Here is a 26,575-nt window from a genome sequence, read left to right as displayed (position 1 = left end):
CGGGACTGGGATCGGGATCAGGGTTTGGGATCAGGAGGGGGAGCGGGAGCGGGAGCGGGAGCAGGAGCGGGATGGGGGATCGGGAGCGGGATCGGGATCGGGACGGGGATCTAGATGGGATCAGGACTGAGAGTTGGATGGGATCGGGATTGAGACCGAGGTTTGGATTGGGATTGGGATTGAGGGTTGGATGGGATCAGGATCGGGATCGGAATCAGGAGCGGGATCGGGATCGGGGAGGGATCAGGATTGGGACCGAGGTTTGGATTGGGATTGGGATTGAGGGTTGGATGGGATCAGGATCGGGATTGGAATCAGGAGCGGGATCGGGGAGGGATCGGGATCGGGACCGAGGTTTGGATTGGGATCGGAACTGGGATCAGGATTGGGAATGGGGTCAGGATCAGGATTGGGATTGAGGTTTGGATCAGGATCGGGATCTGGATCGGGATCGGGACTGAGGTTGAGAGCGGGGCTGGGGCAGGGATCGGGATGGGAATTGGGGTCGGGGTCTGGATGGGGATCGGGATTGGGATTGGGATCAGGGTTGGGATCAGAATCAGGAGCAGGGTTGGGATCAGGGTTGGGATCGGGATTAGGATCAGGGTTGGGATCGGGATCGGGGTTGGGATCGGGATCGGGGTAGAGTTGGGGGTGGGAATTGGGGTCGGGATCAGGGATGGGATCAGGGAATGATCAGGATCAGGAAAAGGGATCAGGGTTGGGATCAGGACCAGGGGCAGAAACAGCACCAGGCTTGGGAGTGGGAATTGGGATCAGTGAGGGAATTGGGATTGGGAATTAGGGTCAGTGAGGGAATTGGGATTGGGAATTGGGATCAGTGTGGGAATTGGGATTGGGAATTGGGATCAGTGAGGGATTTGGGATCAGTGTGGGAATTGGGATTGGGAATTGGGATTAGGAATTGAGATCAGTGAGGGAATTGGGATCAGTGAGGGAATTGGGATCAGTGAGGGAATTGGGATTGGGATTTGGGATCAGTGAGGGAATTTGGACTAGGGTTTGGGATCAGTGAGGGAATTGGGATCAGTGTGGGTTTGGGATCAGTGAGGGAATTTGGATTAGGAATTTGGATCAGTGAGGAAATTGGGATCAGTGAGGGAATTTGGATTAGGAATTGGGATCAGTGAGGGAATTGGGATTGGGATTTGGGATCAGTGAGGGAATTTGGATCAGGAATTGGGATCACTGTGGGAATGGGATCAGTGAGGGAATTGGGATTGGGATTTGGGATTAGTGAGGGAATTTGGATCAGGAATTGGGATCAGTTTGGGAATTGGGATCAGTTTGGGAATTGGGATTGGGATTTGGGATCAGTGAGGGAATTTGGATCAGGAATTGGGATCAGTTTGGGAATTGGGATCAGTCTGGAATCAGGGCCAGCACTGGGCTGTGCATTTCTCACCCCAAACCCTTCCCTTTTGCTCTCTCCCCGTTTCCCCGCAGCCTCCCCGTGACTCCCCCAGCTCCAGCTCCCCATTCCCCGTGGGATCCCTGCCCCAGAGCGGATCCAGGAGTGATCCCAGCATGGAAGAGGTGGATTCCCGTTTCCTGCACCTGCTGCAGCCCATCCGGGACCTCACCCAGAACTGGGAGGTGGACGTGGCGGCGCAGCTCGGGGAGTACCTGGAGGAGGTATCGGGGTGTCCCCCTTCATCCTCATCATCCCTGAGCCCCCCCACACCCCTCGGGGCTGATCCCGCTGCCGTTCCCAGCTGGATCACATCTGCATTTCCTTCGACAACGGCAAAACCACCATGAACTTCATGGAGGCGGCGCTGCTGATCCAGGGATCCGCCTGCATCTACAGCAGGAAGGTGAGCGGATCCTCACCCCAAATCCTGAGTGGATCCTCACCCCAAATCCCAAATCCTGAGTGGATCCTCACCCCAAATCCTGAGGGGATCCTCACCCCAAATCCTGAGTGGATCCTCACCCCAAATCCTGAGTGGATCCTCATCCCAAATCCTGAGTGGATCCTCACCCCAAATCCTGAGGGGATCCTCACCCCAAATCCTGAGTGGATCCTCACCCCAAATCCTGAGTGGATCCTCACCCCAAATCCCAAATCCTGAGTGGATCCTCACCCCAAATCCTGAGCGGATCCTCACCCCAAATCCTGAGTGGATCCTCACCCCAAATCCTGAGTGGATCCTCACCCCAAATCCTGAGTGGATCCTCATCCCAAATCCCAAATCCTGAGTGGATCCTCACCCCAAATCCCAAATCCTGAGTGGATCCTCACCCCAAATCCCAAATCCTGAGTGGATCCTCATCCCAAATCCCAAATCCTGAGTGGATCCTCACCCCAAATCCCAAATCCTGAGTGGATCCTCACCCCAAATCCCAAATCCTGAGTGGATCCTCACCCCAAATCCTGAGTGGATCCTCACCCCAAATCCTGAGTGGATCCTCATCCCAAATCCTGAGTGGATCCTCATCCCAAATCCCAAATCCTGAGTGGATCCTCACCCCAAATCCTGAGTGGATCCTCAGCCCAAATCCCAAATCCTGAGTGGATCCTCACCCCAAATCCCAAATCCTGAGTGGATCCTCACCCCAAATCCTGAGTGGATCCTCACCCCAAATCCTGAGTGGATCCTCACCCCAAATCCTGAGTGGATCCTCACCCCAAATCCTGAGTGGATCCTCATCCCAAATCCCAAATCCTGAGTGGATCCTCACCCCAAATCCCAAATCCTGAGTGGATCCTCACCCCAAATCCCAAATCCTGAGTGGATCCTCATCCCAAATCCTGAGTGGATCCTCATCCTGAGTGGATCCTCACCCCAAATCCCAAATCCTGAGTGGATCCTCACCCCAAATCCCAAATCCTGAGTGGATCCTCATCCCAAATCCCAAATCCTGAGTGGATCCTCACCCCAGATCCCGCTCCCAGCCCGGATCCAGCAGCTCTGAGCCCCCCCAAATCCCTGGGCTCACCCCACAATTCCCCCTTCCCTTCAAATCCTGGCTGGAATTTCCCCTTCCCCTTGCTGGGAACGGAGGGAATTCCCAATTTGATATTTTTGGGCTGTTTTGTTCCCAGGGAACAGCAGGAATTTTGTTGCTCTGGGTTTTTTTCCTTGAGGGTGGGATATAAGATCTTCTTTTGTCACAAAATCCTGGGAAATTGGGATTTTCCCAGCACAAAATCCCGGATTTTGGGTGGGAACAGAACTCCTCCAGTGCCACCAGGGGCAGGGACACTTCCCACTGTCCCAGGCTGCTCCAAATTCCAGGGATTTCCCCCAAGCCTGGCCTTGGAAAAGAGCAGGAAAACCCCATGGAATTGTTGTCCGTGATGGGAGGAGGCTTTTCCAGGAGCTGCTCCCTCCTTTCCCAGCTCCAGCTGCTGTTTTCCAGGTGGAATATCTCTACATGCTGGTCTGCCAGACACTGGATGGCATCTCCAACAAAAGGTGAGTGGCCTTTGCCCTTCCCTGAGTGGCCTTTTCCCTTCCCTGAGTGGAATTTTCCCTTCCCAGATGGAATTTTCCCTTCCCAGATGGAATTTTCCCTTCCCAGGATGGAATTTTCCCTTCCCTGGGGGAATTTTCCCTTCCCTGATTGGAATTTTCCCTTCCCATGGGAGAATTTTCCCTTCCCAGATGGAATTTTCCCTTCCCAGGATGGAATTTTCCCTTCCCTGGGGGAATTTTCTCTTCCCAGGAAGGAATTTTCCCTTCCCTGGGGGAATTTTCCTTTCCCATGATGGAATTCTCCCTTCCAGGATGGAATTTTCCCTTCCCAGGATGGAATTTTCCCTTCCCAGATGGAATTTTCCCTTCCCTGGGAGAATTTTCCCTTCTCTGATTGGAATTTTCCCTTCCCATGGGAGAATTTTCCCTTCCCAGGGAGGAATTTTCCCTTCCCAGGAAGGAATTTTCCCTTCCCTGGGGGAATTTTCCCTTCCCAGGGTGGAGCTTTTCCTTCCTAGGGAGGAATTTGCCCTTCCAGGATGGAATTTTCCCTTCCAGGATGGAATTTTCCCCTTCCAGGGTGGAATTTCCCCTTTCCAGGATGGAATTTTCCCTTTCCAGGATGGAATTTTCCCTTTCCAGGAGGGAATTCTCCTTTTCCAGGGGTGATTTTTCCTTTCCCAGGATGGAATTTTCCCTTCCCAGGATGAAATTTCCCCTTCCAGGATGAAATTTCCCCTTCCAGGATGGAATTTCCCCTTCCAGGATGGAATTTTCCCTTTCCAGGAGGGAATTCTCCTTTTCCAGGATGGAATTTCCCCTCCCAGGATGGAATTTCCTCCTCCCAGGATGGAATTTCCCCTCCCAGGATGGAATTTCCCCTCCCAGGATGGAATTTCCCCTTCCCAGGATGGATTTTTCCCCTTCCAGGATGGAATTTCCCCTTCCCAGGAGGGAATTGTCCTTTTCTAGAGGGGATTTTTCCTTTCCCAGGATGGAATTTCCCCTTCCAGGATGGAATTTTCCCTTCCCAGGATGGAATTTCCTCCTCCCAGGATGGATTTTTCCCCTTCCAGGCTGGAATTTCCCCTTCCAGGATGGAATTTCCCCTTCCAGGATGGAATTTCCCCTTCCCAGATGGAATTTTCCCCTCCCAGGATGGAATTTCCCCTTCCAGGATGGAATTTTCCTTTCCAGGATGGAATTTTCCTTTCCAGGATGGAATTTCCCCTCCCAGGATGGAATTTCCTCCTCCCAGGATGGAATTTCCCCTTCCCAGGAGCGATTTTTCCCCTTCCAGGATGGAATTTCCTGCCCTGGCCAGTGCATCCCAACCTCTGGAATGACCCCACATGGAAACCCAACAAAACCAGAGCTGCTTCATTTCCTCCTTCTTCATTTCCTCCCAAACATCCCAAGGGAGCCTTTTCCAGCAGGAAAATCCCTTTGGAACCTGCTCCCAGCTCCTTTGGCCTTTCACACCGACACAAACATTTCATTTTTTGGGGATTTTCCCACCATTCCCATGGATTTGAATCCCATTTTTCCCCAGGAGGGAGAAGCTCCCCACTTCCCTGGGCCCCGACGGCCGCGATGCCGACGCCACCTTCGGGAACAAGGAGCAGGAGGTGAGGGAATGAATCCCAAGGGATCCATCCCTGCTGGAATTGCCGTGTCCTGTCCCCTGCTGTCCCCTGCTGTCCCTCCTGGGGTGACAGCTGGGGCTGTTCCCGCAGTTCCTGTCCCTGGATGACATCCCCAGGAGCAGCCAGGACAGCGTCAACATGAGGAGGAGTCAGCAGCTGCCTGTGAGAGGAGACCCTTGGCTTTATTCCTCTTTAGTTCTCTTTTTTTTTCTCCTTGGATTCCTTTTTTCCTTCTTGTTTCCCACTCATTTTCCTCCTTTTATTCCTTTGATTGCTCCTTTTATCTCTTTTTATTTCTCTTCTTATTTCTCTTTTTATTTCTCTTTTTATTTCTCTTTTTATTTCTCTTTTTATTTCTTTTTATTTCTCTTTTTTCTCCTTTGATTCCTTTTTTCCTTCTTGTTTCCCACTCATTTTCCTCTTTTTATTCCTTTTATCCCTCCTTTTATCCCTCCTTTTATCCCTCCTTTGATTCCTCCTTTTATTCCTCTTTATTTCTCTTTTTTCTCCTTGGATTCCTTTTTTCCTTCTTGTTTCCCACTCATTTTCCTCCTTTTATTCCTTTGATTGCTCCTTTTATCCCTCTTTTTATCTCTTTTTATTTCTCTTTTTATTTCTCTTTTTATTTCTCTTTTCATTTCTCTTTTTATTTCTTTTTATTTATCTTTTTATTCCTTTTTTTATTTCTCTTTTTTCTCCTTGGATTCCTTTTTTCCTTCTTGTTTCCCACTCATTTTCCTCCTTTTATTCCTTTGATTTCTCCTTTTATCCCTCCTTTTATTTCTCTTTTTATTTCTCTTTTTATTTCTTTTTATTTCTCTTTTTATTCCTTTTTTTATTTCTCTTTTTTCTCCTTGGGTTCCTTTTTTCCTTCTTGTTTCCCACTCATTTTCCTCCTTTTATTCCTTTGATTTCTCCTTTTATTTCTCTTTTTATTTCTCTTTTTATTTCTCTTTTCATTTCTCTTTTTATTTCTCTTTTTATTTCTTTTTATTTCTCTTTTTTCTCCTTTGATTCCTTTTTTCCCTCTCATTTTCCACTCATTTTTCTCCTTTGATTCCTCCTTTGATTCCTACTTTTATTCTTCTTTTTATTTCTCTTTTTATTTCTCTTTTTCCTCCTTTGATTCCTTTTTTCCTTCTTGTTTCCCACTAATTTTCCTCCTTTTATTTCTTTGATTTCTCCTTTTATTTCTCTTTTTATTTCTCTTTTTATTTATCTTTTTATTTCTCTTTTTTTCTCCTTTGATTGCTTTTTTCTTTCTTGTTTCCCACTCATTTTCCTCCTTTGATTCCTCCTTTGATTCTTCCTTTTATCCCTCCTTTTATTTCTCTTTTTTCTCCTTTGGTTCCTCCTTTTATTCCTCCTTTGATTTCTCTTTTTTTTTTCCTTTGATTTCCTTTTTTCCTTCTTGTTTCCCACTCATTTTCCTCCTTTTATTCCTTTGATTTCTCCTTTTATCCCTCCTTTGATTCCTCCTTTTATTCCTCTCTATTTCTCTTTTTTCTCCTTGGATTCCTTTTTTCCTTCTTGTTTCCCACTCATTTTCCTCCTTTTATTCCTTTTATCCCTCCTTTTATCCCTCCTTTTATCTCTTTTTATTTCTCTTTTTATTTCTCTTTTTTACTCCTTTGATTCATTTTTTCTCTCTCATTTTCCTCCTTTTATTCCTCCTTTGATTCCTCCTTTTATTCCTCCTTTGATTTCTCTTTTCATTTCTCTTTTTATTTCTCTTTTTATTTCTCTTTTTATTTCTCTTTTTTCTCCTTGGATTCCTTTTTTCCTTCTTGTTTCCCACTCATTTTCCTCCTTTTATTCCTTTTATCCCTCCTTTTATCTCTTTTTATTTCTCTTTTTATTCCTCTTTTTATTTCTCTTTTTATTTCTCTTTTTTACTCCTTTGATTCCTTTTTTCCCTCTCGTTTTCCACTCATTTTTCTCCTTTTATTCCTTTGATTTCTCCTTTGATTCCTTCTTTGATTCCTCCTTTGATTTCTCTTTTCATTTCTCTTTTTATTTTTTTTTTCTTTTTTACTCCTTTGATTCCTTTTTTCCCTCTCATTTTCCACTCATTTTCCTCCTTTAATTCCTCCTTTGATTCCTCCTTTTATTTCTCCTTTTATCCCTCTTTTTATTTCTCTTTTTTCTCCTTGGATTCCTTTTTTCCTTCTTGTTTCCCACTCATTTTCCTCCTTTGATTCCTCCTTTTATTTCTCTTTCCGTTTCTCTTTGTATTTCTTTTTATTTCTCTTTTTTTCTCCTTTGATTCCTTTTTTCCCTCTCGTTTTCCACTCATTTTCCTCCTTTTATTCCTTTTATTCCTCCTTTTATTCCTCCTTTGATTCCTCCTTTAATTTCTTTTTATTTCTCTTTTTATTTTTCTTTTTTCTCCTTTGATTCCTTTTTTCCTTCTTGTTTCCCACTCATTTTCCTCCTTTTATTCCTTTGATTTCTCCTTTTATTTCTCTTTTTATTTCTCTTTTTATTTCTCTTTTTATTTTTCTTTTTTCTCCTTGGATTCCTTTTTTCCTTCTTGTTTCCCACTCATTTTCCTCCTTTTATCCCTCCTTTTGTCTCTTTATTTCTCTTTTTATTTCTCTTTTTATTTCTCTTTTTATTTCTCTTTTTTACTCCTTTGATTCCTTTTTTCCCTCTCATTTTCCACTCATTTTCCTCCTTTAATTCCTCCTTTGATTCCTCCTTTTATTTCTCCTTTTATCCCTCTTTTTATTTCTCTTTTTTTCTCCTTTGATTCCTTTTTTCCTTCTTGTTTCCCACTCATTTTCCTCCTTTTATTCCTTTTATCCCTCCTTTTATCCCTCCTTTTATCTCTTTTTATTTCTCTTTTTATTTCTCTTTTTATTTCTCTTTTTATTTCTCTTTTTATTTCTCTTTTTTTCTTCTTTGATTCCTTTTTTCCTTCTTGTTTCCCACTCATTTTCCTCCTTTTATTCCTTTTATTCCTCCTTTGATTTCTCGTTTTATTCCTCTTTTTATTTCTCTTTTTTTCCTTTGATTCCTTTTTTCCCTCTCATTTTCCACTCATTTTTTTCCTTTTATTCCTTTGATTTCTCCTTTTATTTCTCTTTTTATCCCTCCTTTGATTTCTCCTTTAATTCTTCCTTTTTTTTTTCTTTTTTCGCCTTTGATTCCTTTTTTCCTTCTTGTTTCCCACTCATTTTCCTCCTTTTATTCCTCCTTTGATTCCTCCTTTGATTCTTCCTTTTATCCCTCCTTTCTCTTTTTTCTCCTTTGGTTCCTCCTTTTATTCCTCCTTTGATTTCTCTTTTTTCTCCTTTGATTTCTTTTTTCCCTCTCATTTTCCATTCATTTTTCTCCTTTTATTCCTTTGATTTCTCCTTTTATCCCTCCTTTTATCTCTTTTTATTTCTCTTTTTATTTCTATTTTTTTCTCCTTTGATTCCTTTTTTCCTTCTTGTTTCCCACTCATTTTCCTCCTTTTATCCCTCCTTTTATCCCTCCTTTTATCTCTTTTTATTTCTCTTTTTATTTCTCTTTTTATTTCTCTTTTTTTCTCCTTTGATTCCTTATTTCCCTCTCATTTTCCACTCATTTTCCTCCTTTGATTCCTCCTTTTATTCCTCTTTTTATTTCTCTTTTTTCTCCTTTGATTCCTTTTTTCCTTCTTGTTCCCCACTCATTTTCCTCCTTTTATTCTTTTGATTCCTCCTTTTATTCCTCCTTTTAATTCTCTTTTCATTTCTCTTTTTATTTCTTTTTATTTCTCTTTTTTACTCCTTTGATTCCTTTTTTCCCTCTCATTTTCCACTCATTTTCCTCCTTTGATTCCTCCTTTGATTCCTCCTTTTATTCCTACTTTGATTCCTCCTTTTATTTCTCTTTTTATTTCTCTTTTTATTTCTCTTTTTTTCTCCTTTGATTCCTTTTTTGCCCTCTCATTTTCCACTCATTTTCCTCCTTTGATTCCTCCTTTGATTCCTCCTTTTATTCCTCTTTTTATTTCTCTTTTTTCTCCTTTGATTCCTTTTTTCTTTCTTGTTTCCCACTCATTTTCCTCCTTTGATTCCTCCTTTGATTCTTCCTTTTATCCCTCCTTTTATTTCTCTTTTTTCTCCTTTGGTTCCTCCTTTTATTCCTCCTTTGATTTCTCTTTTTTTCCTTTGATTTCTTATTTTCCTCTCATTTCCCACTCATTTTCCTTCTTTTATTCCTTTGATTTCTCCTTTTATCCCTCCTTTGATTCCTCCTTTTATTACTCTTTTTATTTCTCTTTTTTCTCCTTGGGTTCCTTTTTTCCTTCTTGTTTCCCACTCATTTTCCTCCTTTTATTCCTTTGATTTCTCTTTTTATTTCTCTTTTTATTTCACTTTTTATTTCTCTTTTTATTTCTCTTTTTATTTCTCTTTTTATTTCTCTTTTTTTCTCCTTTGGTTCCTTTTTTCCCTCTCATTTTCCACTCATTTTCCTCCTTTGATTCCTCCTTTGATTCCTCCTTTTATCCCTCTTTTTGTTTCTGTTTTTTCTCCTTTGATTCCTTTTTTCCTTCTTGTTTCCCATTCATTTTCCTCCTTTTATTCCTCTTTTTATTTCTCTTTTTATTTCTCTTTTTATTTCTCTTTTTATTTCTCTTTTTTCTCCTTTGATTCCTTTTTTCCTTCTTGTTTCCCACTCATTTTCCTCCTTTTATTCCTTTTATCCCTCCTTTGATTTCTCTTTTTTCTCCTTTGATTCCTTTTTTTCCCTCTCATTTTCACTCATTTTCCTCCTTTTATTCCTTTGATTCCTCCTTTTCTCCCTCCTTTTCTCTCCTTTTTTCCCCTTTTTTTCCTCTTTCCATCCCTCCCTTTTTTCTCCTTTTCTCTCAATTTTTCCTCCTTTTCTCTCTCCTTTTTCCTCCTTTTCTCTCCTTTTTTTTCCTTTTCTCCCTCTTTTCATATCTCATTTTTCCTCCTTTTCTCTCTCTTTTTTTCCTTGTTTTCTCCCTCATTTTTCCTCCTTTTCTCTCTCCATTTTTCCACCTTTTCCTCCTCTTTTTCTCCATCCTTTTTTTCCTTTTCTCCCTATTTTTATCCCTCCCTTTTTTCTCCTTTTCTCTCGTTTTTCCTCCTTTTCTCTCTCCATTTTTCTCCTTTTCTCCCTCCTTTTCTCTCCTTTTTTTCCTCTTCTCCCTCTTTTCATCCCTCCCTTTTTCCTCCTTTTCTCTCTCATTTTTCCCCCTTTTCTTCCTCTTTTTCTCCATTCTTTTTCCTTTTCTCCCTCTTTTTCTCTCCTTTTTTTCCTTTTCTCCCTTTTTCTCCATTCTTTTTCCTTTTCTCCCTCTTTTTCTCTCCTTTTATCCCTTTTCTCCCTCTTTTTTTCTCTCATTTTCTCTCCTTTTCCCCTCCTTTTTTCTCCTTTTTTCCCCTTTTTTTCCTCTTTTCACCCTTCCCTTTTTCCACCTTTTCTCTCTCTTTTTTTCCTTATTTTCTCCCTAATATTTCCTGCTTTTCTCTCTCCATTTTTCCTTGTTTTCTCTCTTGTTTTTCCACCTTTTCCCCTCTTTTTCTCCATTCTTTATTTCCTTTTTTCCCTCTTTCCATCCCTCCCTTTTTCCTCCTTTTCTCTCTCATTTTTCCTTGTTTTCTCCCTCATTTTTCCTCCTTTTCTCTCTCCTTTTTCCACCTTTTCCTCCTCTTTTTCTCCATTCTTTTTTTCCTTTTCTCTTTCCATCCCTCCCTTTTTCCTCCTTTTCTCTCTGCTTTTTCCACATTTTCTCCCTCTTTTTCTCCATCCTTTTTTTCCCTTTTCTCCCTATTTTTATCCCTCCCTTTTTTCTCCTTTTCTCTCGTTTTTCCTCCTTTTCTCTCTCCATTTTTCTCCTTTTCTCCCTCCTTTTCTCTCCTTTTTTCCCTTTTCTCCCTCTTTTCATCCCTCCCTTTTTCCTCCTTTTCTCTCTCATTTTTCCCCCTTTTCTCCCTCTTTTTCTCTCATTTTCTCTCCTTTTCCCCCTCATTTCTCTCTTTTTTTCACTTTTCTCCCTCTTTCCATCCCTCCCTTTTTCCTCCTTTTCTCTCTCATTTTTCCCCCTTTTCTCCCTCTTTTTCTCCATTCTTTTTCCTTTTCTCCCTCTTTTTCTCTCCTTTTTTTCCTTTTCTCCCTCTTTTTTTCTCTCATTTTCTCTCCTTTTCCCCTCCTTTTCTCTCCTTTTTTCCCCTTTTTTTCCTCTTTTCACTCCTCCCTTTTTCCACCTTTTCTCTCTCTTTTTTTCCTTGTTTTCTCCCTCATTTTTCCTCCTTTTCTCTCTCCATTTTTCCACCTTTTCCTCCTCTTTTTCTCCATTCTTTTTTTCCTTTTCTCCCTCTTTCCATCCCTCCCTTTTTTCCCCCTTTTCTCTCTGCTTTTTCCACATTTTCTCCCTCTTTTTCTCCATCCTTTTTTTTGCTTTTCTCCCTATTTTTATCCCTCCCTTTTTTCTCCTTTTCTCTCCTTTTCTCCCTCCTTTTCTCTCTCATTTTTTCTCCTTTTCTCCCTCCTTTTCTCTCTTTTTTTTCCCTTTTCTCCCTCTTTCCATCCCTCCCTTTTTCCACCTTTTCTCTCTCATTTTTCCCCCTTTTCTCCCTCTTTTTCTCCATTCTTTTTCCTTTTCTCCCTCTTTTTCTCTCCTTTTTTTTCCTTTTCTCCCTCTTTTTTTGTCTCATTTTCTCTCCTTTTCCCCTCCTTTTCTCTCCTTTTTTCCCCTTTTTTTCCTCTTTCCATCCCTCCCTTTTTCCCTCCTTTTCTCCCTCATTTTTCCTCCTTTTCTCTCTTTGTTTTCCACCTTTTCTCCCTCTTTTTCTCCATTCTTTATTTCCTTTTCTCCCTCTTTCCATCCCTCCCTTTTTCCTCCTTTTCTCTCTCCTTTTTTCTCCTTTTCTCTCTCCTTTTTCCTCCTTTTCTCCCTTTCTCTCCTTTTTTTTCCTTTTCTCCCTCTTTTCATCTCTCATTTTTCCTCCTTTTCTCTCTGCTTTTTCCACATTTTCTCCCTCTTTTTCTCCATCCTTTTTTTTCCTTTTCTCCCTATTTTTATCCCTCCCTTTTTCCTCCTTTTCTCTCGTTTTTCCTCCTTTTCTCCCTCTTTTTCTCCATTCTTTTTTCCCTTTCCCCCCTTCTTTTCTCTCCTTTTTTCCCCTTTTCTCCCTCTTTTCATCCCTCCCTTTTTTCTCCTTTTCTCTCTTAGTTTTCTTCCTTTTCTCTCTCTTTTTCCTCATCCTTTTATCCCTTTTCTCCCTCTTTTTTTCTCTCATTTTCTCTCCTTTTCCCCTCCTTTTCTCTCCTTTTTTCCCCTTTTTTTCCTCTTTTCACTCCTCCCTTTTTCCACCTTTTCTCTCTCTTTTTTTCCTTGTTTTCTCCCTCATTTTTCCTCCTTTTCTCTCTCCATTTTTTCCCTTTTCTCTCTCCTTTTCCTCATCCTTTTTTCCCTTTTTTCCTTCTTTTCTCTCATTTTCTCTCCTTTTCCCCCTCCTTTTCTCTCCTTTTTTCCCTTTTCTCCCTCTTTCCATCCCTCCCTCTCTCCACCCTTTCTCTCTCATTTTCTCTCCTTTCCCCCTCTTTTTCTCTCCTTTTTTCCCTTTTCTCCCCCTTTTCATCTCTCATTTTTCCTCCTTTTCTCTCTCCATTTTCCCTTGTTTTCTCTCTCCTTTTTCCACCTTTTCTCCCTCTTTTTCTCCATTTTTTAAATTTTCTCCCTCTTTTCACCCCTCCCTTTTTTCTCCTTTTCTCTCTCATTTTTCCTCCTTTTCTCCCTCCTTTTCTCTCCTTTTTTCCCCTTTTTTTCCTCTTTCCATCCCTCCCTTTTTCCTCCTCCCTAATTTTTCCTCCTTTTCTCTCTTTGTTTTCCACCTTTTCTCCCTCTTTTTCTCCATTCTTTATTTCCTTTTCTCCCTCTTTTCCTCCCTCCCTCTCTCCTCCTTTTCTCTCTCATTTTCTCTCTTTTCCCCCCTCCTTTTCTCTCCTTTTTTCCCTTTTCTCCCTCTTTCCATCCCTCCCTTTTTCCTCCCTTTCTCTCTCCATTTTTTCCCTTTTCTCTCTCCTTTTCCTCATCCTTTTTTCCCTTTTTTCCTTCTTTTTCTCTCATTTTCTCTCCTTTTCCCCCTCCTTTTCTCTCTTTTTTTCCCTTTTTTCCCTCTTTCCATCCCTCCCTTTTTCCTCCTTTTCTCTCTTCGTTTTCCTCCTTCTCTCTCTCTTTTTCCTCATCCTTTTTTCCCTTTTCTCCCTCTTTTTCTCTCATTTTCTCTCCTTTCCCCCCTCATTTCTCTCTTTTTTTCCCTTTTCTCCCTCTTTCCCCCCCTCCTTTCCCCATTTCTCCCCCTGGCACCTGGCTGTGGTGGTGGCCTTGGGGACAATGCCAGCCCTGCCACCTCCCCAGGCCACCAACATCGTTCCCCTGACCCCGATGTCCCTGGTGGCTCCGGAAGAGACGGAGAAGAAGGAAAATCCCCTGCTGAGGTGCCACTCCTGAGTGTCCCCATCCCCTGGTGGCATTGTCCCCATCCCCTGGTGGCATTGTCCTGTGTCCCTGTCCCAGTTCCAACTGGGAATGTCCCTGTCCGCATCCCCTGGTGGCATTGTCCCCATCCCCTGGTGGCATTGTCCTGTGTCCCCTGTTCCAACTGGGAATGTCCCTGTCCGCATCCCCTGGTGGCATTGTCCTGTGTCCCTGTCCCCTGTTCCAGCTGGGAATGTCCCTGTCCCCATCCCCTGGTGGCATTGTCCTGTGTCCCTGTCCCCTGATCCAACTGGGATTGTCCCTGTCCCCATCCCCTGGTGGCATTGTCCTGTGTCCTGTGTCCTGTGTCCCCTGATCCAACTGGGATTGTCCCTGTCCCCTGTTCCAGCTGGGATTGTCCCTGTCCCCATCCCCTGGTGGCATTGTCCTGTGTCCCTGTCCCCTGTTCCAGCTGGGAATGTCCCTGTCCCCATCCCCTGGTGGCATTGTCCCATGTCCTGTGTCCTGTTCCAGCTGGGATTGTCCCTGTCCCCTGCTCCAACTGGGATTGTCCCTGTCCCCATCCCCTGGTGGCATTGTCCTGTGTCCCTGTCCCCCTGATCCAACTGGGATTGTCCCTGTCCCCATCCCCTGGTGGCATTGTCCTGTGTCCCTGTCCCCCTGATCCAACTGGGATTGTCCCTGTCCCCATCCCCTGGTGGCATTGTCCTGTGTCCCTGTCCCCTGTTCCAGCTGGGATTGTCCCTGTCCCCATCCTCTGGTGGCATTGTCCTGTGTCCTGTGTCCCCTGTTCCAACTGGGATTGTCCCTGTCCCCTGATCCAGCTGGGATTGTCCCTGTCCCCATCCCCTGGTGGCATTGTCCTGTGTCCTGTGTCCTTGTCCCCTGATCCACCTGGGATTGTCCCTGTCCCCATCCCGGATCCAACTGGGATTGTCCCTGTTCCAACTGGGATTGTCCCTGTCCCCATCCCCTGGTGGCATTGTCCTGTGTCCTGTGTCCCTGTCCCCTGATCCAACTGGGATTGTCCCTGTCCCCATCCCTGATCCAGCTGGGATTGTCCCTGTCCCCTGTTCCAGCTGGGATTGTCCCTGTCCCCATCCCCTGGTGGCATTGTCCCATGTCCTGTGTCCTGTTCCACCTGGGATTGTCCCTGTCCCCATCCCTGATCCAGCTGGGATTGTCCCTGTCCCCTGTTCCACCTGGGATTGTCCCTGTCCCCATCCCTGATCCAGCTGGGATTGTCCCTGTCCCCTGTTCCACCTGGGATTGTCCCTGTCCCCATCCCCTGGTGGCATTGTCCCATGTCCTGTGTCCTGTGTCCCCTGTTCCAACTGGGATTGTCCCTGTCCCCATCCCCTGGTGGCATTGTCCCATGTCCTGTGTCCTGTGTCCCCTGTTCCAACTGGGATTGTCCCTGTCTCCATCCCGGATCCAACTGGGATTGTCCCTGTCCCCTGCTCCAACTGGGATTGTCCTTGTCCCCGGGATGTCCATCAGGGATGGGCTGGGGACATCGGGGACAGGCTGGGGACATCGGGGACAGGCTGGGGACATCAGGGCTGGGCTGGGGGATTTGGGGACAGGCTGGGGACATTGGGGACAGTCTGGGGATGTTGGGGACAGTCTGGGGACATTTGGGACAGTCTGGGGACATTGGGGACAGTCTGGGGATGTTGGGGACAGTCTGGGGACGTTGGGGACAGTCTGGGGACATCAGGGCTGGGCTGGGGGATTTGGGGACAGTCTGGGGACATTGGGGACAGTCTGGGGACATTGGGGACAGTCTGGGGACATTGGGGACAGTCTGGGGGATTTGGAGACAGTCTGGGGACATTTGGGACAGTCTGGGGACATTGGGGACAGTCTGGGGGATTTGGGGACAGTCTGGGGACATTGGGGACAGTCTGGGGACATTGGGGACAGTCTGGGGGATTTGGAGACAGTCTGGGGACATTTGGGACAGTCTGGGGACGTTGGGGACAGTCTGGGGGATTTGGGGACAGTCTGGGGACATCAGGGCTGGGCTGGGGGATTTGGGGACAGTCTGGGGACATTGGGGACAGTCTGGGGACATTGGGGCTGGGCTGGGGGATTTGGGGACAGGCTGGGGACATTGGGGACAGTCTGGGGACATCAGGGCTAGGTTGGGGGATTTGGGGACAGTCTGGGGACATTGGGGACAGGCTGGGGACATTGGGGACAGGCTGGGGGATTTGGGGACAGGCTGGGGGATTTGGGGACAGTCTGGGGACATTGGGGACAGTCTGGGGACGTTGGGGACAGTCTGGGGACATCAGGGCTGGGCTGGGGGATTTGGGGACAGTCTGGGGACATTGGGGACAGTCTGGGGACGTTGGGGACAGTCTGGGGACATCAGGGCTGGGCTGGGGGATTTGGGGACAGTCTGGGGACGTTGGGGACAGTCTGGGGACATTGGGGACAGGCTGGGGGATTTGGGGACAGTCTGGGGACGTTGGGGACAGTCTGGGGACATTGGGGACAGTCTGGGGGATTTGGGGACAGTCTGGGGACATTGGGGACAGTCTGGGGACCTCGGGGACAGTCTGGGGACGTCGGGGGCAGTCTGGGGACATTGGGGACAGGCTGGGGACATTGGGGACAGTCTGGGGACGTTGGGGACAGTCTGGGGGATTTGGGGACAGTCTGGGGACGTTGGGGACAGTCTGGGGACAGTCTGGGGACATTGGGGACAGTCTGGGGACGTTGGGGACAGTCTGGGGACATTGGGGACAGTCTGGGGACAGTCTGGGGACGTTGGGGACAGTCTGGGGACAGTTCCCTGAGGCATTCCACAGCCGGAGGGGCGAGGTGCTGGCGAGCCGCCGGGATTTCCGCATGAACACCTCCACCCTGCACGCTTCCGGAACCTTCCTGCTGGAGCTGGCCCGCCTGTCCCCGAGCCACCTGGGGACAGACACAGGTACCGGGGGTGGCACTGGGGTGGCACCTGCCCGCTGGCACTGCCCCAGCTCACTGTGTCACTGTGTCATTGTGTCATTGTGTCACCGTGTGCTGTGTCACTGTGTCCTGTGTCACTGTGTCATTGTGTGCTGTGTCACTGTCACTGTGTCACTGTGTGCTGTGTCACTGTGTGCTGTGTCCTGTGTCACTGTGTCACTGTGTGCTGTGTCACTGTGTCATTGTGTCACTGTGTGCTGTGTCACTGTGTCCCTGTGTCACTGTGTCACTGTGTCACTGTGTCACTGTGTCACTGTGTGCTGTGTCACTGTGTCACTGTGTCACTGTGTCATTGTGTCACTGTGTCCCTGTGTCACTGTGTGCTGTGTCACTGTGTCACTGTGTCACTGTGTCAATGTGTCACCGTGTGCTGTGTCACTGTGTCACTGTGTGCTGTGTCACTGTGTCACTGTGTCACTGTGTCACTGTGTCACCGTGTGCTGTGTCACTGTGTCACTGTGTGCTGTGTCACTGTGTCACTGTGTCACTGTGTCACTGTGTCACTGTGTCCTGTGTCACTGTGTCACTGTGTCACTGTGTCACTGTGTCACTGTGTCACTGTGTCACTGTGTGCTGTGTCACTGTGTCACTGTGTCACTGTGTCACTGTGTCACTGTGTCCCTGTGTCACTGTGTCACTGTGTCACTGTGTGCTGTGTCACTGTGTCATTGTGTCACTGTGTCCTGTGTCACTGTGTCACTGTGTCACTGTGTCACTGTGTCACTGTGTGCTGTGTCACTGTGTCACTGTGTGCTGTGTCACTGTGTGCTGTGTCACTGTGTGCTGTGTCACTGTGTCACTGTGTCACTGTGTCACTGTGTCACTGTGTCACTGTCATTGTGTCACTGTCACTGTGTCACTGTGTCACTGTGTCACTGTGTCACTGTGTGCTGTGTCACTGTGTCACTGTGTCACTGTGTCACTGTGTCACTGTGTCACTGTCATTGTGTCACTGTCACTGTGTCACTGTGTCACTGTGTCACTGTGTCACTGTGTCACTGTGTCACTGTGTGCTGTGTCACTGTGTCACTGTGTCAGTGTGTCACTGTGTGCTGTGTCACTGTGTCACTGTGTCATTGTGTCACTGTCACTGTGTGCTGTGTCACTGTGTCCCTGTGTGCTGTGTCACTGTGTCACTGTGTGCTGTGTCACTGTGTCACTGTGTCCCTGTGTCACTGTGTCACTGTGTCACTGTGTCACTGTGTCACTGTGTCACTGTGTCACTGTGTGCTGTGTCACTGTGTGCTGTGTCACTGTGTCACTGTGTGCTGTGTCACTGTGTCACTGTGTCACTGTGTCACTGTGTCACTGTGTCACTGTGTCACTGTGTGCTGTGTCACTGTGTCACTGTGTCACTGTGTCATTGTGTCCCTGTGTGCTGTGTCACTGTGTCACTGTGTCATTGTGTCACTGTCACTGTGTGCTGTGTCACTGTGTCACTGTGTCACTGTGTCATTGTGTCACTGTGTCATTGTGTCACTATGTCACCGTGTGCTGTGTCACTGTGTCACTGTGTCATTGTGTCACTGTGTCATTGTGTCACTGTGTCACTGTGTGCTGTGTCACTGTGTCACTGTGTCACTGTGTCACTGTGTCACTGTGTGCTGTGTCACTGTGTCACTGTGTCACTGTGTCACTGTGTGCTGTGTCACTGTGTCACTGTGTCACTGTGTCACTGTGTGCTGTGTCACTGTGTCACTGTGTCACTGTGTCACTGTGTGCTGTGTCACTGTGTCACTGTGTCCTGTGTCACTGTGTCACTGTGTCACTGTGTCACTGTGTCACTGTGTGCTGTGTCACTGTGTCACTGTGTCACTGTGTCACTGTGTCACTGTGTCATTGTGTCACTGTGTGCTGTGTCACTGTGTCACTGTGTCACTGTGTCACTGTGTCACTGTGTGCTGTGTCACTGTGTCACTGTGTCACTGTGTGCTGTGTCACTGTGTCACTGTGTCATTGTGTCACTGTGTCACTGTGTCACTGTGTCACTGTGTCACTGTGTGCTGTGTCACTGTGTCACTGTGTCACTGTGTCACTGTGTGCTGTGTCACTGTGTCACTGTGTCACTGTGTCACTGTGTCACTGTGTGCTGTGTCACTGTGTCACTGTGTCACTGTGTCACTGTGTCACTGTGTCACTGTGTCACTGTGTGCTGTGTCACTGTGTCACTGTGTCACTGTGTCACTGTGTGCTGTGTCACTGTGTCACTGTGTCACTGTGTCACTGTGTGCTGTGTCATTGTGTGCTGTGTCACTGTGTCACTGTGTCACTGTGTGCTGTGTCACTGTGTCCCTGTGTCATTGTGTCACTGTGTCACCATGTCACTGTGTCACTGTGTGCTGTGTCACTGTGTGCTGTGTCACTGTGTCATTGTGTCACTGTGTCACTGTGTCACTGTGTCACTGTGTCATTGTGTCACTGTGTCACTGTGTCACTGTGTGCTGTGTCACTGTGTCACTGTGTCATTGTGTCACTGTGTCACTGTGTGCTGTGTCACTGTGTGCTGTGTCACTGTGTCCTGTGTCACTGTGTCACTGTGTCACTGTGTCACTGTGTCATTGTGTCACTGTGTCATTGTGTCACTGTGTGCTGTGTCACTGTGTCACTGTGTCACTGTGTCAGTGTGTCACTGTGTGCTGTGTCACTGTGTCCTGTGTCACTGTGTCACTGTGTCACTGTGTCACTGTGTCATTGTGTCACTGTGTCATTGTGTCACTGTGTGCTGTGTCACTGTGTCACTGTGTCACTGTGTCACTGTGTCATTGTGTCACTGTGTCATTGTGTCACTATGTCACCGTGTGCTGTGTCACTGTGTCACTGTGTCACTGTGTGCTGTGTCACTGTGTCACTGTGTCACTGTGTCACTGTGTCACTGTGTGCTGTGTCACTGTGTCATTGTGTCACTGTGTCACCGTGTGCTGTGTCACTGTGTCACTGTGTCACTGTGTCACTGTGTGCTGTGTCACTGTGTCACTGTGTCACTGTGTCACTGTGTCACTGTGTGCTGTGTCACTATGTCACTGTGTCACCGTGTCACTCTGTCACTGTCACCCTGTCACCGTGTCACTCTGTCACTCTATCACTGTGTCACTCTGTCACCGTGTCACCGTGTCACTCTGTCACTCTATCACTGTGTCACTCTGTCACCGTGTCACTGTGTCACCCTGTCACTCTATCACTCTGTCACCTTGTCACCGTGTCACTGTCACTGTGTCACTGTGTCACCCTGTCACTCTATCACTCTGTCACCGTGTCACTGTCACTGTGTCACCGTGTCACCGTGTCACCGTCACTGTGTCACCGCAGGGCCAGCGGGACCCGGCCTCCAGCAGCAACTGAGCGCCACCGTGTCACCTGTGAGGGCACTGAGCTTCTCCCAGGAGCCAGGTGAGGGTGACAGGAGGGGTGACACCTGCCCAGGTGAGGGTGACAGGAGGGGTGACACCTGCCCAGGTGAGGGGTGACAGGAGGGGTGACACCTGCCCAGGTGAGGGTGACAGGAGGGGTGGCACCTGCCCAGGTGAGGGGTGACAGGAGGGGTGACACCTGCCTAGGTGACGGGTGACAGGACCAGGTGAGGGGTGACAGGAGGGGTGACACCTGTCCAGGTGAGGGGTGACAGGAGCCAGGTCAGGGGTGACACCTGTCCAGGTGAGGGGTGACAGGACCAGATTTAATGATGTCCCTGTGGATTTAATGAATTCCCTGAGGATTTGATGTCCCTGAGGATTTGATGATGTCCCTGGATGGGTTTGATGATGTCCCTGTGGATTTAATGATGTCCCTAGAGGGGTTTAATGATGTCCCTAGAGGGGTTTAACGATGTCCCTGTGGATTTGATGTCCCAGTGGATTTGATGTCCCTGAGGATTTGATGATTTCCCTGTGAATTTAATGATTTCCCTGGATGGATTAAATGTCCCTGTGGGTTTGATGTCCCTGAGGATTTGATGTCCCTGTGGATTTGATGTCCCTGAGGATTTGATGATGTCCCTGTGGGTTTGATGTCCCTGTGGGTTTGATGTCCCTGAGGATTTAATGATGTCCCTGAAGATTTGATGATGTCCCTGAGGATTTGCTGTCCCTGTGGATTTGATGTCCCAGTGGATTTAATGAATTCCCTGAGGATTTAATGATGTCCCTGGATGGATTTGATGTCCCAGTGGATTTGATGTCCCTGAGGATTTAATGATGTCCCAGTGGATTTGATGTCCCTGGATGGGTTTGATGTCCCTGAGGATTTGATGTCCCTGAGGATTTGATGATGTCCCTGGAGGGATTTGCTGTCCCTGAGGATTTAATGAATTCCCTGTGGATTTAATGATTTCCCTGGATGGATTTGATGTCCCTGAGGATTTAATGTCCCTGTGGATTTAATGATTTCCCTGTGGATTTAATGATGTCCCTAGAGGGGTTTAATGATGTTCCTGTAGATTTAATGATGTCCCTGTGGGTTTGATGTCCCTGGATGGGTTTGATGATGTCCCTGAGGGTTTGAATGTCCCTGTGGATTTAACGATGTCCCTGTGGGTTTGATTTCCCTGGATGGGTTTGATGTCCCTGAGGATTTGATGATGTCCCTGTGGATTTAATGATTTCCCTGGATGGATTAAATGTCCCTGGAGGGATTTGATGATGTCCCAGTGGATTTGATGTCCCTGAGGATTTGCTGATGTCCCTGAGGATTTGATGTCCCAGTGGATTTGATGATGTCCCTGAGGATTTAATGATGTCCCTGGATGGATTTGATGTCCCTGGAGGGATTTGATGTCCCTGAGGATTTGATGATGTCCCTGAGGATTTGATGATTTCCCTGGATGGATTTGATGTCCCTGAGGATTTGCTGATGTCCCTGAGGATTTGCTGATGTCCCTGAGGATTTGATGTCCCAGTGGATTTGATGATGTCCCTGAGGATTTGCTGATGTCCCTGGATGGGTTTGATGTCCCTGAGGATTTTCTGTCCCTGAGGATTTTCTGTCCCTGAGGATTTGCTGTCCCTGAGGATTTGCTGATGTCCCTGAGGATCTGATGTCCCAGTGGATTTGCTGTCCCTGAGGATTTGATGATGTCCCTGGATGGGTTTGATGATGTCCCTGGATGGGTTTGATGTCCCTGAGGATTTGATGATGTCCCTGGAGGGATTTGCTGATGTCCCTGAGGATTTAATGAATTCCCTGAGGATTTAATGATGTCCCTGTGGATTTAATGATGTCCCTGAGGATCTGATGTCCCTGAGGATTTGCTGTCCCTGAGGATTTTCTGTCCCTGAGGATTTGCTGTCCCTGAGGATTTGCTGTCCCCATGGCTGTGTCCCTTGGTGCCAGGGCAGTGCTGGCATCTCTCGGATTTGGGATTTTCCAGCCCCAGCAGCTCCCTCGTTCCCCTCTCCCGGCTCTGCTGCCCCTGGCCCCGGCAGGAGACGCTCCTGGGGGTGACAGGGTGGGAATGGGGGGATTCTGGAAGCTTCTTCCACCCCTGCAGGTGCTGCGGGATCTGACGATGACGACGCTCCCGAGGCCCCGGGAGGTGACATGGAAGTGACTCCGGTCCCCACCGAGCACATCGAGGCTCAGAGGGTCTGTGTGGGGCTGGGGGATCCCTGTGCCCCTTCTCTGGATCCCCAAATCCCATCCCTGGATCCCCCAAACCTTCCCTGGATCCCCCAAACCTTCCATAGATCCCTGTGCCCCATCCCTGGATCCCCAAACCCTTCTCTGGATCCCCCAAATCCATCCCTGGATCCCCAAATCCATCCCTGTATCCCCCAAACCCTTCCCTGGATCCCCAGATCCCATCCCTGGATCCCTGTGCCCCTTCCCTGGATCCCCCAAACCTTCTCTGGATCCCCCAAACCTTCCATGGATCCCTGTGCCCCTTCCCTGGATCCCTGTGCCCCTTCCCTGGATCCCAAACCCATCCCTGGATCCCCCAAACCTTCCCTGGATCCCTGTGCCCCTTCCCTGGATCCCCCAAACCTTCCGTGGATCCCTGTGCCCCTTCCCTGGATCCCAAACCCATCCCTGGATCCCCCAAATCCCATCTCTGGATCCCCCAAACCTTCCATGGATCCCTGTGCCCCTTCCCTGGATCCCTGTGTCCCTTCCCTGGATCCCCCAAACCCTTCTCTGGATCCCCCAAATCCTATCCCTGGATCCCCAAATCCATCCCTGGATCCCCCAAACCCTTCCCTGGATCCCCAAACCCTTCCCTGGATCCCCAAACCTTCCCTGGATCCCTGTGCCCCTTCCCTGGATCCCCCAAACCTTCCCTGGATCCCCAAACCTTCTCTGAATCCCCAGATCCCATCTCTGGATCACAAACCCTTCTCTGGATCCCCCAAACCCTTCCCTGGATTCCCAGATCCCTTCCATGGATCCCTGTGCCCCTTCCCTGGATCCCTGTGCCCCTTCTCTGGATCCCCCAAACCCTTCTCTGGATCCCCCAAATCCTATCCCTGGATCCCCAAATCCATCCCTGTATCCCCCAAACCCTTCCCTGGATCCCTGTGCCCCTTCCCTGGATCCCCCAAACCCATCCCTGGATCCCCCAAACCTTCCCTGGATCCCCAAACCCTTCCCTGGATCCCAGATCCCCTCCCTGGATCCCAGATCCCCTCTCAGGATCCCCTGATCCCCTCCCTGGATCCCAGATCCCCTCCCTGGATCCCAGATCCCCTCTCAGGATCCCCAGATCCCTCACTGCCCCTCTCTCTGGATCCCAGAGCTCTCCCCGGATCCGGGGCTGTGTCCTGAGGGAGAGATTCCCCAGCCGGGACCCCAAAACACACAGCCAGGTAAGGGGGGATCCCTGAAACCAACCGGGGGGATCCCAGATCCAACCAGGGGATCCCAAACTGATCCAGGGGGATCCCTGAAACCAGGGGGATCCCTGAAACCGGGGGGATCCCAGATCAAACCAGGGGGGATCCCTGAAACCAGGGGGGGCCCTGAAACCGGGGGGATCCCAAACCTGGGGCAGGGAGATCCCAGATCAGATCACAGAGATCCCAAACCTGGGGCAGGGGGATCCCAAATCAAACCGGGGGGATCCCAGATCTGGGGCAGGGAGATCCCAAACTGAACCAAGGAGATCCCAAATCCAGCCAGGGGGATCCCAAATGGATCCAGGGAGATCCCAAACCTGGGGCAGGGAGATCCAGATCCAACCAGGGGATCCCAAACCTGGGCCAGGGAGATCCCAAATTGATCCAGGGAGATCCCAGATTGGATCAGGGAGATCCCAAATTGGATCAGGGAGATCCCAAACTGAACCAAGGAGATCCCAAATCCAACCAGGGGATCCCAAATCTGGGCCAGGGGGATCCCAAATCCAACCAGGGGATTCCAAATCCAACCAGGGGGATCCCAAATTGATCCAGGGAGATCCCAAATCTGGGGCAGGGAGATCCCAGATTGGATCAGGGAGATCCCAAACCAGATCAGGGAGATCCCAAAGGGGAGCAGGGAGTTCCCAAACCGGATCAGGGAGATCCCAAATTGGATCAGGGAGATCCCAAACCGGATCAGGGAGATCCCAAATTGGATCAGGGAGATCCCAAACGGGATCAGGGAGATCCCAAACTGAACCAAGGAGATCCCAAATCCAGCCAGGGGGATCCCAAATTGATCCAGGGAGATCCCAAACCTGGGGCAGGGAGATCCCAGATCCAACCAGGGGATCCCAAACCTGGGCCAGGGAGATCCCAAAGTGATCCAGGGAGATCCCAAACCTGGGGCAGGGAGATCCCAGATTGGATCAGGGAGATCCCAAACCAGATCAGGGAGATCCCAGATCCAACCAGGGGATCCCAAACCTGGGGCAGGGAGATCCCAGATCCAACCAGGGGATCCCAAACCTGGGCCAGGGAGATCCCAAATTGATCCAGGGAGATCCCAGATTGGATCAGGGAGATCCCAAATTGGATCAGGGAGATCCCAAATCCAACCAGGGAGTTCCCAAACCGGATCAGGGAGATCCCAAACTGAACCAAGGAGATCCCAAATCCAACCAGGGGATCCCAAATCTGGGCCAGGGGGATCCCAAATCAGATCAGGGAGATCCCAAATCAGACTGGGGGGATCCCAAATTGGGTCAGGGTGATCCCAAACTGGATCAGGGAGATCCCAAAGGGGGTCAGGGAGATCCCAAAGTGGATCAGGGAGATCCCAAAGGGGATCAGGGAGATCCCAAAGGGGGTCAGGGAGATCCCAAAGTGGATCAGGGAGATCCCAAAGTGGATCAGGGAGATCCCAAAGGGGATCAGGGAGATCCCAAAGGGGATCAGGGAGATCCCAAAGGGGATCAGGGAGATCCCAAAGTGGATCATGGAGATCCCAAAGGGGATCAGGGAGATCCCAAAGTGGATCAGGGAGTTCCCAGACAGGATCAGGGAGATCCCAAAGGGGATCAGGGGGATCCCAAAGGGGATCAGGGGGATCCCAAAGGGGATCAGGGAGATCCCAGCCGGGATCCCCGGTGCCCCCAGCCCCTCTCCCTGTGGCAGGAGGAGCCGAGCCCCTGGCAGAGCCTGGATCCCTTCGGAGACTCCGAGGAGAAACCCTTCAGGAAAGGTCCGGGGGGATGGGGACAGCACGGGGGGCCCTCGGTGTCCCCACACCCCAGAGGGACATCCCTGTCCCCTCCCTGGACATCCCCAGGTGTCCCCAGAGCCCAGAGGGACATCCCTGTCCCCTCCCTGGACATCCCCAGGTGTCCCCAGAGCCCAGAGGGACATCCCTGTCCCCACCCTGGACATCCCCAGGTGTCCCTGTCCCCTCCCTGGACATCCCCAGGTGTCCCCAGACCCCAGAGGGACATCCCTGTCCCCTCCCTGGACATCCCCAGGTGTCCCTGTCCCCACAGAGGGTCACTCCCAGGTGTCCCTACCCCGGTGTCCCCCCAGGGAGGCCGTTCCTGGGGTCACTCCCAGGTGTCCCTGTCCCCACCCTGGGTCACCCGAGGTGTCCCCACCCCGGTGTCCCCCCAGGGAGGCCCTGTCCCCACCCCAGGGACACTCCCAGGTGTCCCTGTCCCCACCCTGGGTCACCCCCAGGTGTCCCCAGCCCTGGTATCCCCGCAGGGAGGCCCTGTCCCCATCCCAGGGACACTCCCAGGTGTCCCTGTCCCCACCCTGGGTCACTCCCAGGTGTCCCTGTCCCCACCCTGGGTCACTCCCAGGTGTCCCCACCCCGGTGTCCCCCCAGGGAGGCCGTTCCTGGGGTCACTCCCAGGTGTCCCTGTCCCCCAGCCCCGGTGTCACCCCGCAGGTGTCCCTGTCCCCACCCTGGGTCACTCTCAGGTGTCCCTGTCCCCACCCCGGTGTCACCCGAGGTGTCCCCACCCCGGTGTCCCCCCAGGGAGGCCGTTCCTGCTGCCCCAGGGCCTGGAGGCCCCGGTGGGGGGCAAGAGGAAGAGGAGGGCCCTGAGGAAGCTGCAGGATTTCAGCCGCTGGTTCTCCGCAGTCTGTGAGTGATTCCCGGCGGGATCCGGATCCCAAAGGATCCCAAAGGATCCCAAAGGATCCCTGGCCCCTCTGGTGGGGCTCCCAGGGCTTTTCCAGCCTGGAGGAGCCCCTGGAGTTTGATTGGGATGGGATCTGCTCCCACAGACAGCAGCGTCCCCCCGGGCAGGAGGGGCAGGAGGAGGGGTCCCACCTTCGCAGGTGAGGGGGGCACGGGCACCCTGGGGACACAGGGACACCCCTGGGGACACAGGGACAGCCCTGGGGACACAGGGACAGCCCTGGGGACACAGGGACACTGCTGGGGACACTGCTGGGGACACTGCTGGGGACACTGCTGGGGACACAGGGACACTGCTGGGGACACAGGGACACTGCTGGGGACACTGCTGGGGACACAGGGACACCCCTGGGGACACTGCTGGGGACACAGGGACACTGCTGGGGACACTGCTGGGGACACAGGGACACCCCTGGGGACACTGCTGGGGACACAGGGACACTGCTGGGGACACTGCTGGGGACACAGGGACACCCCTGGGGACACTGCTGGGGACACAGGGACACCCCTGGGGACACAGGGACACTGCTGGGGAC

General features: G+C 49.5%; 1 protein-coding gene across 1 annotated transcript in view; it reads left to right on the top strand.

Moving 5' to 3' along the window:
* Nucleotides 1–1,535: 1,535 nt before the first annotated feature.
* The window catches only part of NCAPH2 (non-SMC condensin II complex subunit H2), a 32,888-nt gene continuing 7,848 nt past the window's right edge, over nucleotides 1,536–26,575 (top strand). Inside the window, exons 1-13 of the mRNA XM_058828668.1 lie at nucleotides 1,536–1,656; nucleotides 1,737–1,838; nucleotides 3,388–3,443; nucleotides 4,996–5,071; nucleotides 5,180–5,251; nucleotides 13,455–13,534; nucleotides 16,355–16,479; nucleotides 19,824–19,904; nucleotides 22,000–22,094; nucleotides 23,240–23,311; nucleotides 25,022–25,088; nucleotides 25,875–25,982; nucleotides 26,126–26,179. Coding sequence (XP_058684651.1) covers nucleotides 1,549–1,656; nucleotides 1,737–1,838; nucleotides 3,388–3,443; nucleotides 4,996–5,071; nucleotides 5,180–5,251; nucleotides 13,455–13,534; nucleotides 16,355–16,479; nucleotides 19,824–19,904; nucleotides 22,000–22,094; nucleotides 23,240–23,311; nucleotides 25,022–25,088; nucleotides 25,875–25,982; nucleotides 26,126–26,179 — 1,096 coding nt within the window. The 5' untranslated portion in view covers nucleotides 1,536–1,548. The remainder of the gene's footprint in view (nucleotides 1,657–1,736; nucleotides 1,839–3,387; nucleotides 3,444–4,995; nucleotides 5,072–5,179; nucleotides 5,252–13,454; nucleotides 13,535–16,354; nucleotides 16,480–19,823; nucleotides 19,905–21,999; nucleotides 22,095–23,239; nucleotides 23,312–25,021; nucleotides 25,089–25,874; nucleotides 25,983–26,125; nucleotides 26,180–26,575) is intronic.

Source organism: Poecile atricapillus, unplaced genomic scaffold (assembly GCF_030490865.1).
Source record: "Poecile atricapillus isolate bPoeAtr1 unplaced genomic scaffold, bPoeAtr1.hap1 scaffold_204, whole genome shotgun sequence".
Taxonomy (NCBI): domain Eukaryota; kingdom Metazoa; phylum Chordata; class Aves; order Passeriformes; family Paridae; genus Poecile; species Poecile atricapillus.
The sequence above is the reverse complement of the archived record's forward strand: the minus strand, read 5'-3'. Positions and strand labels throughout refer to the sequence as shown.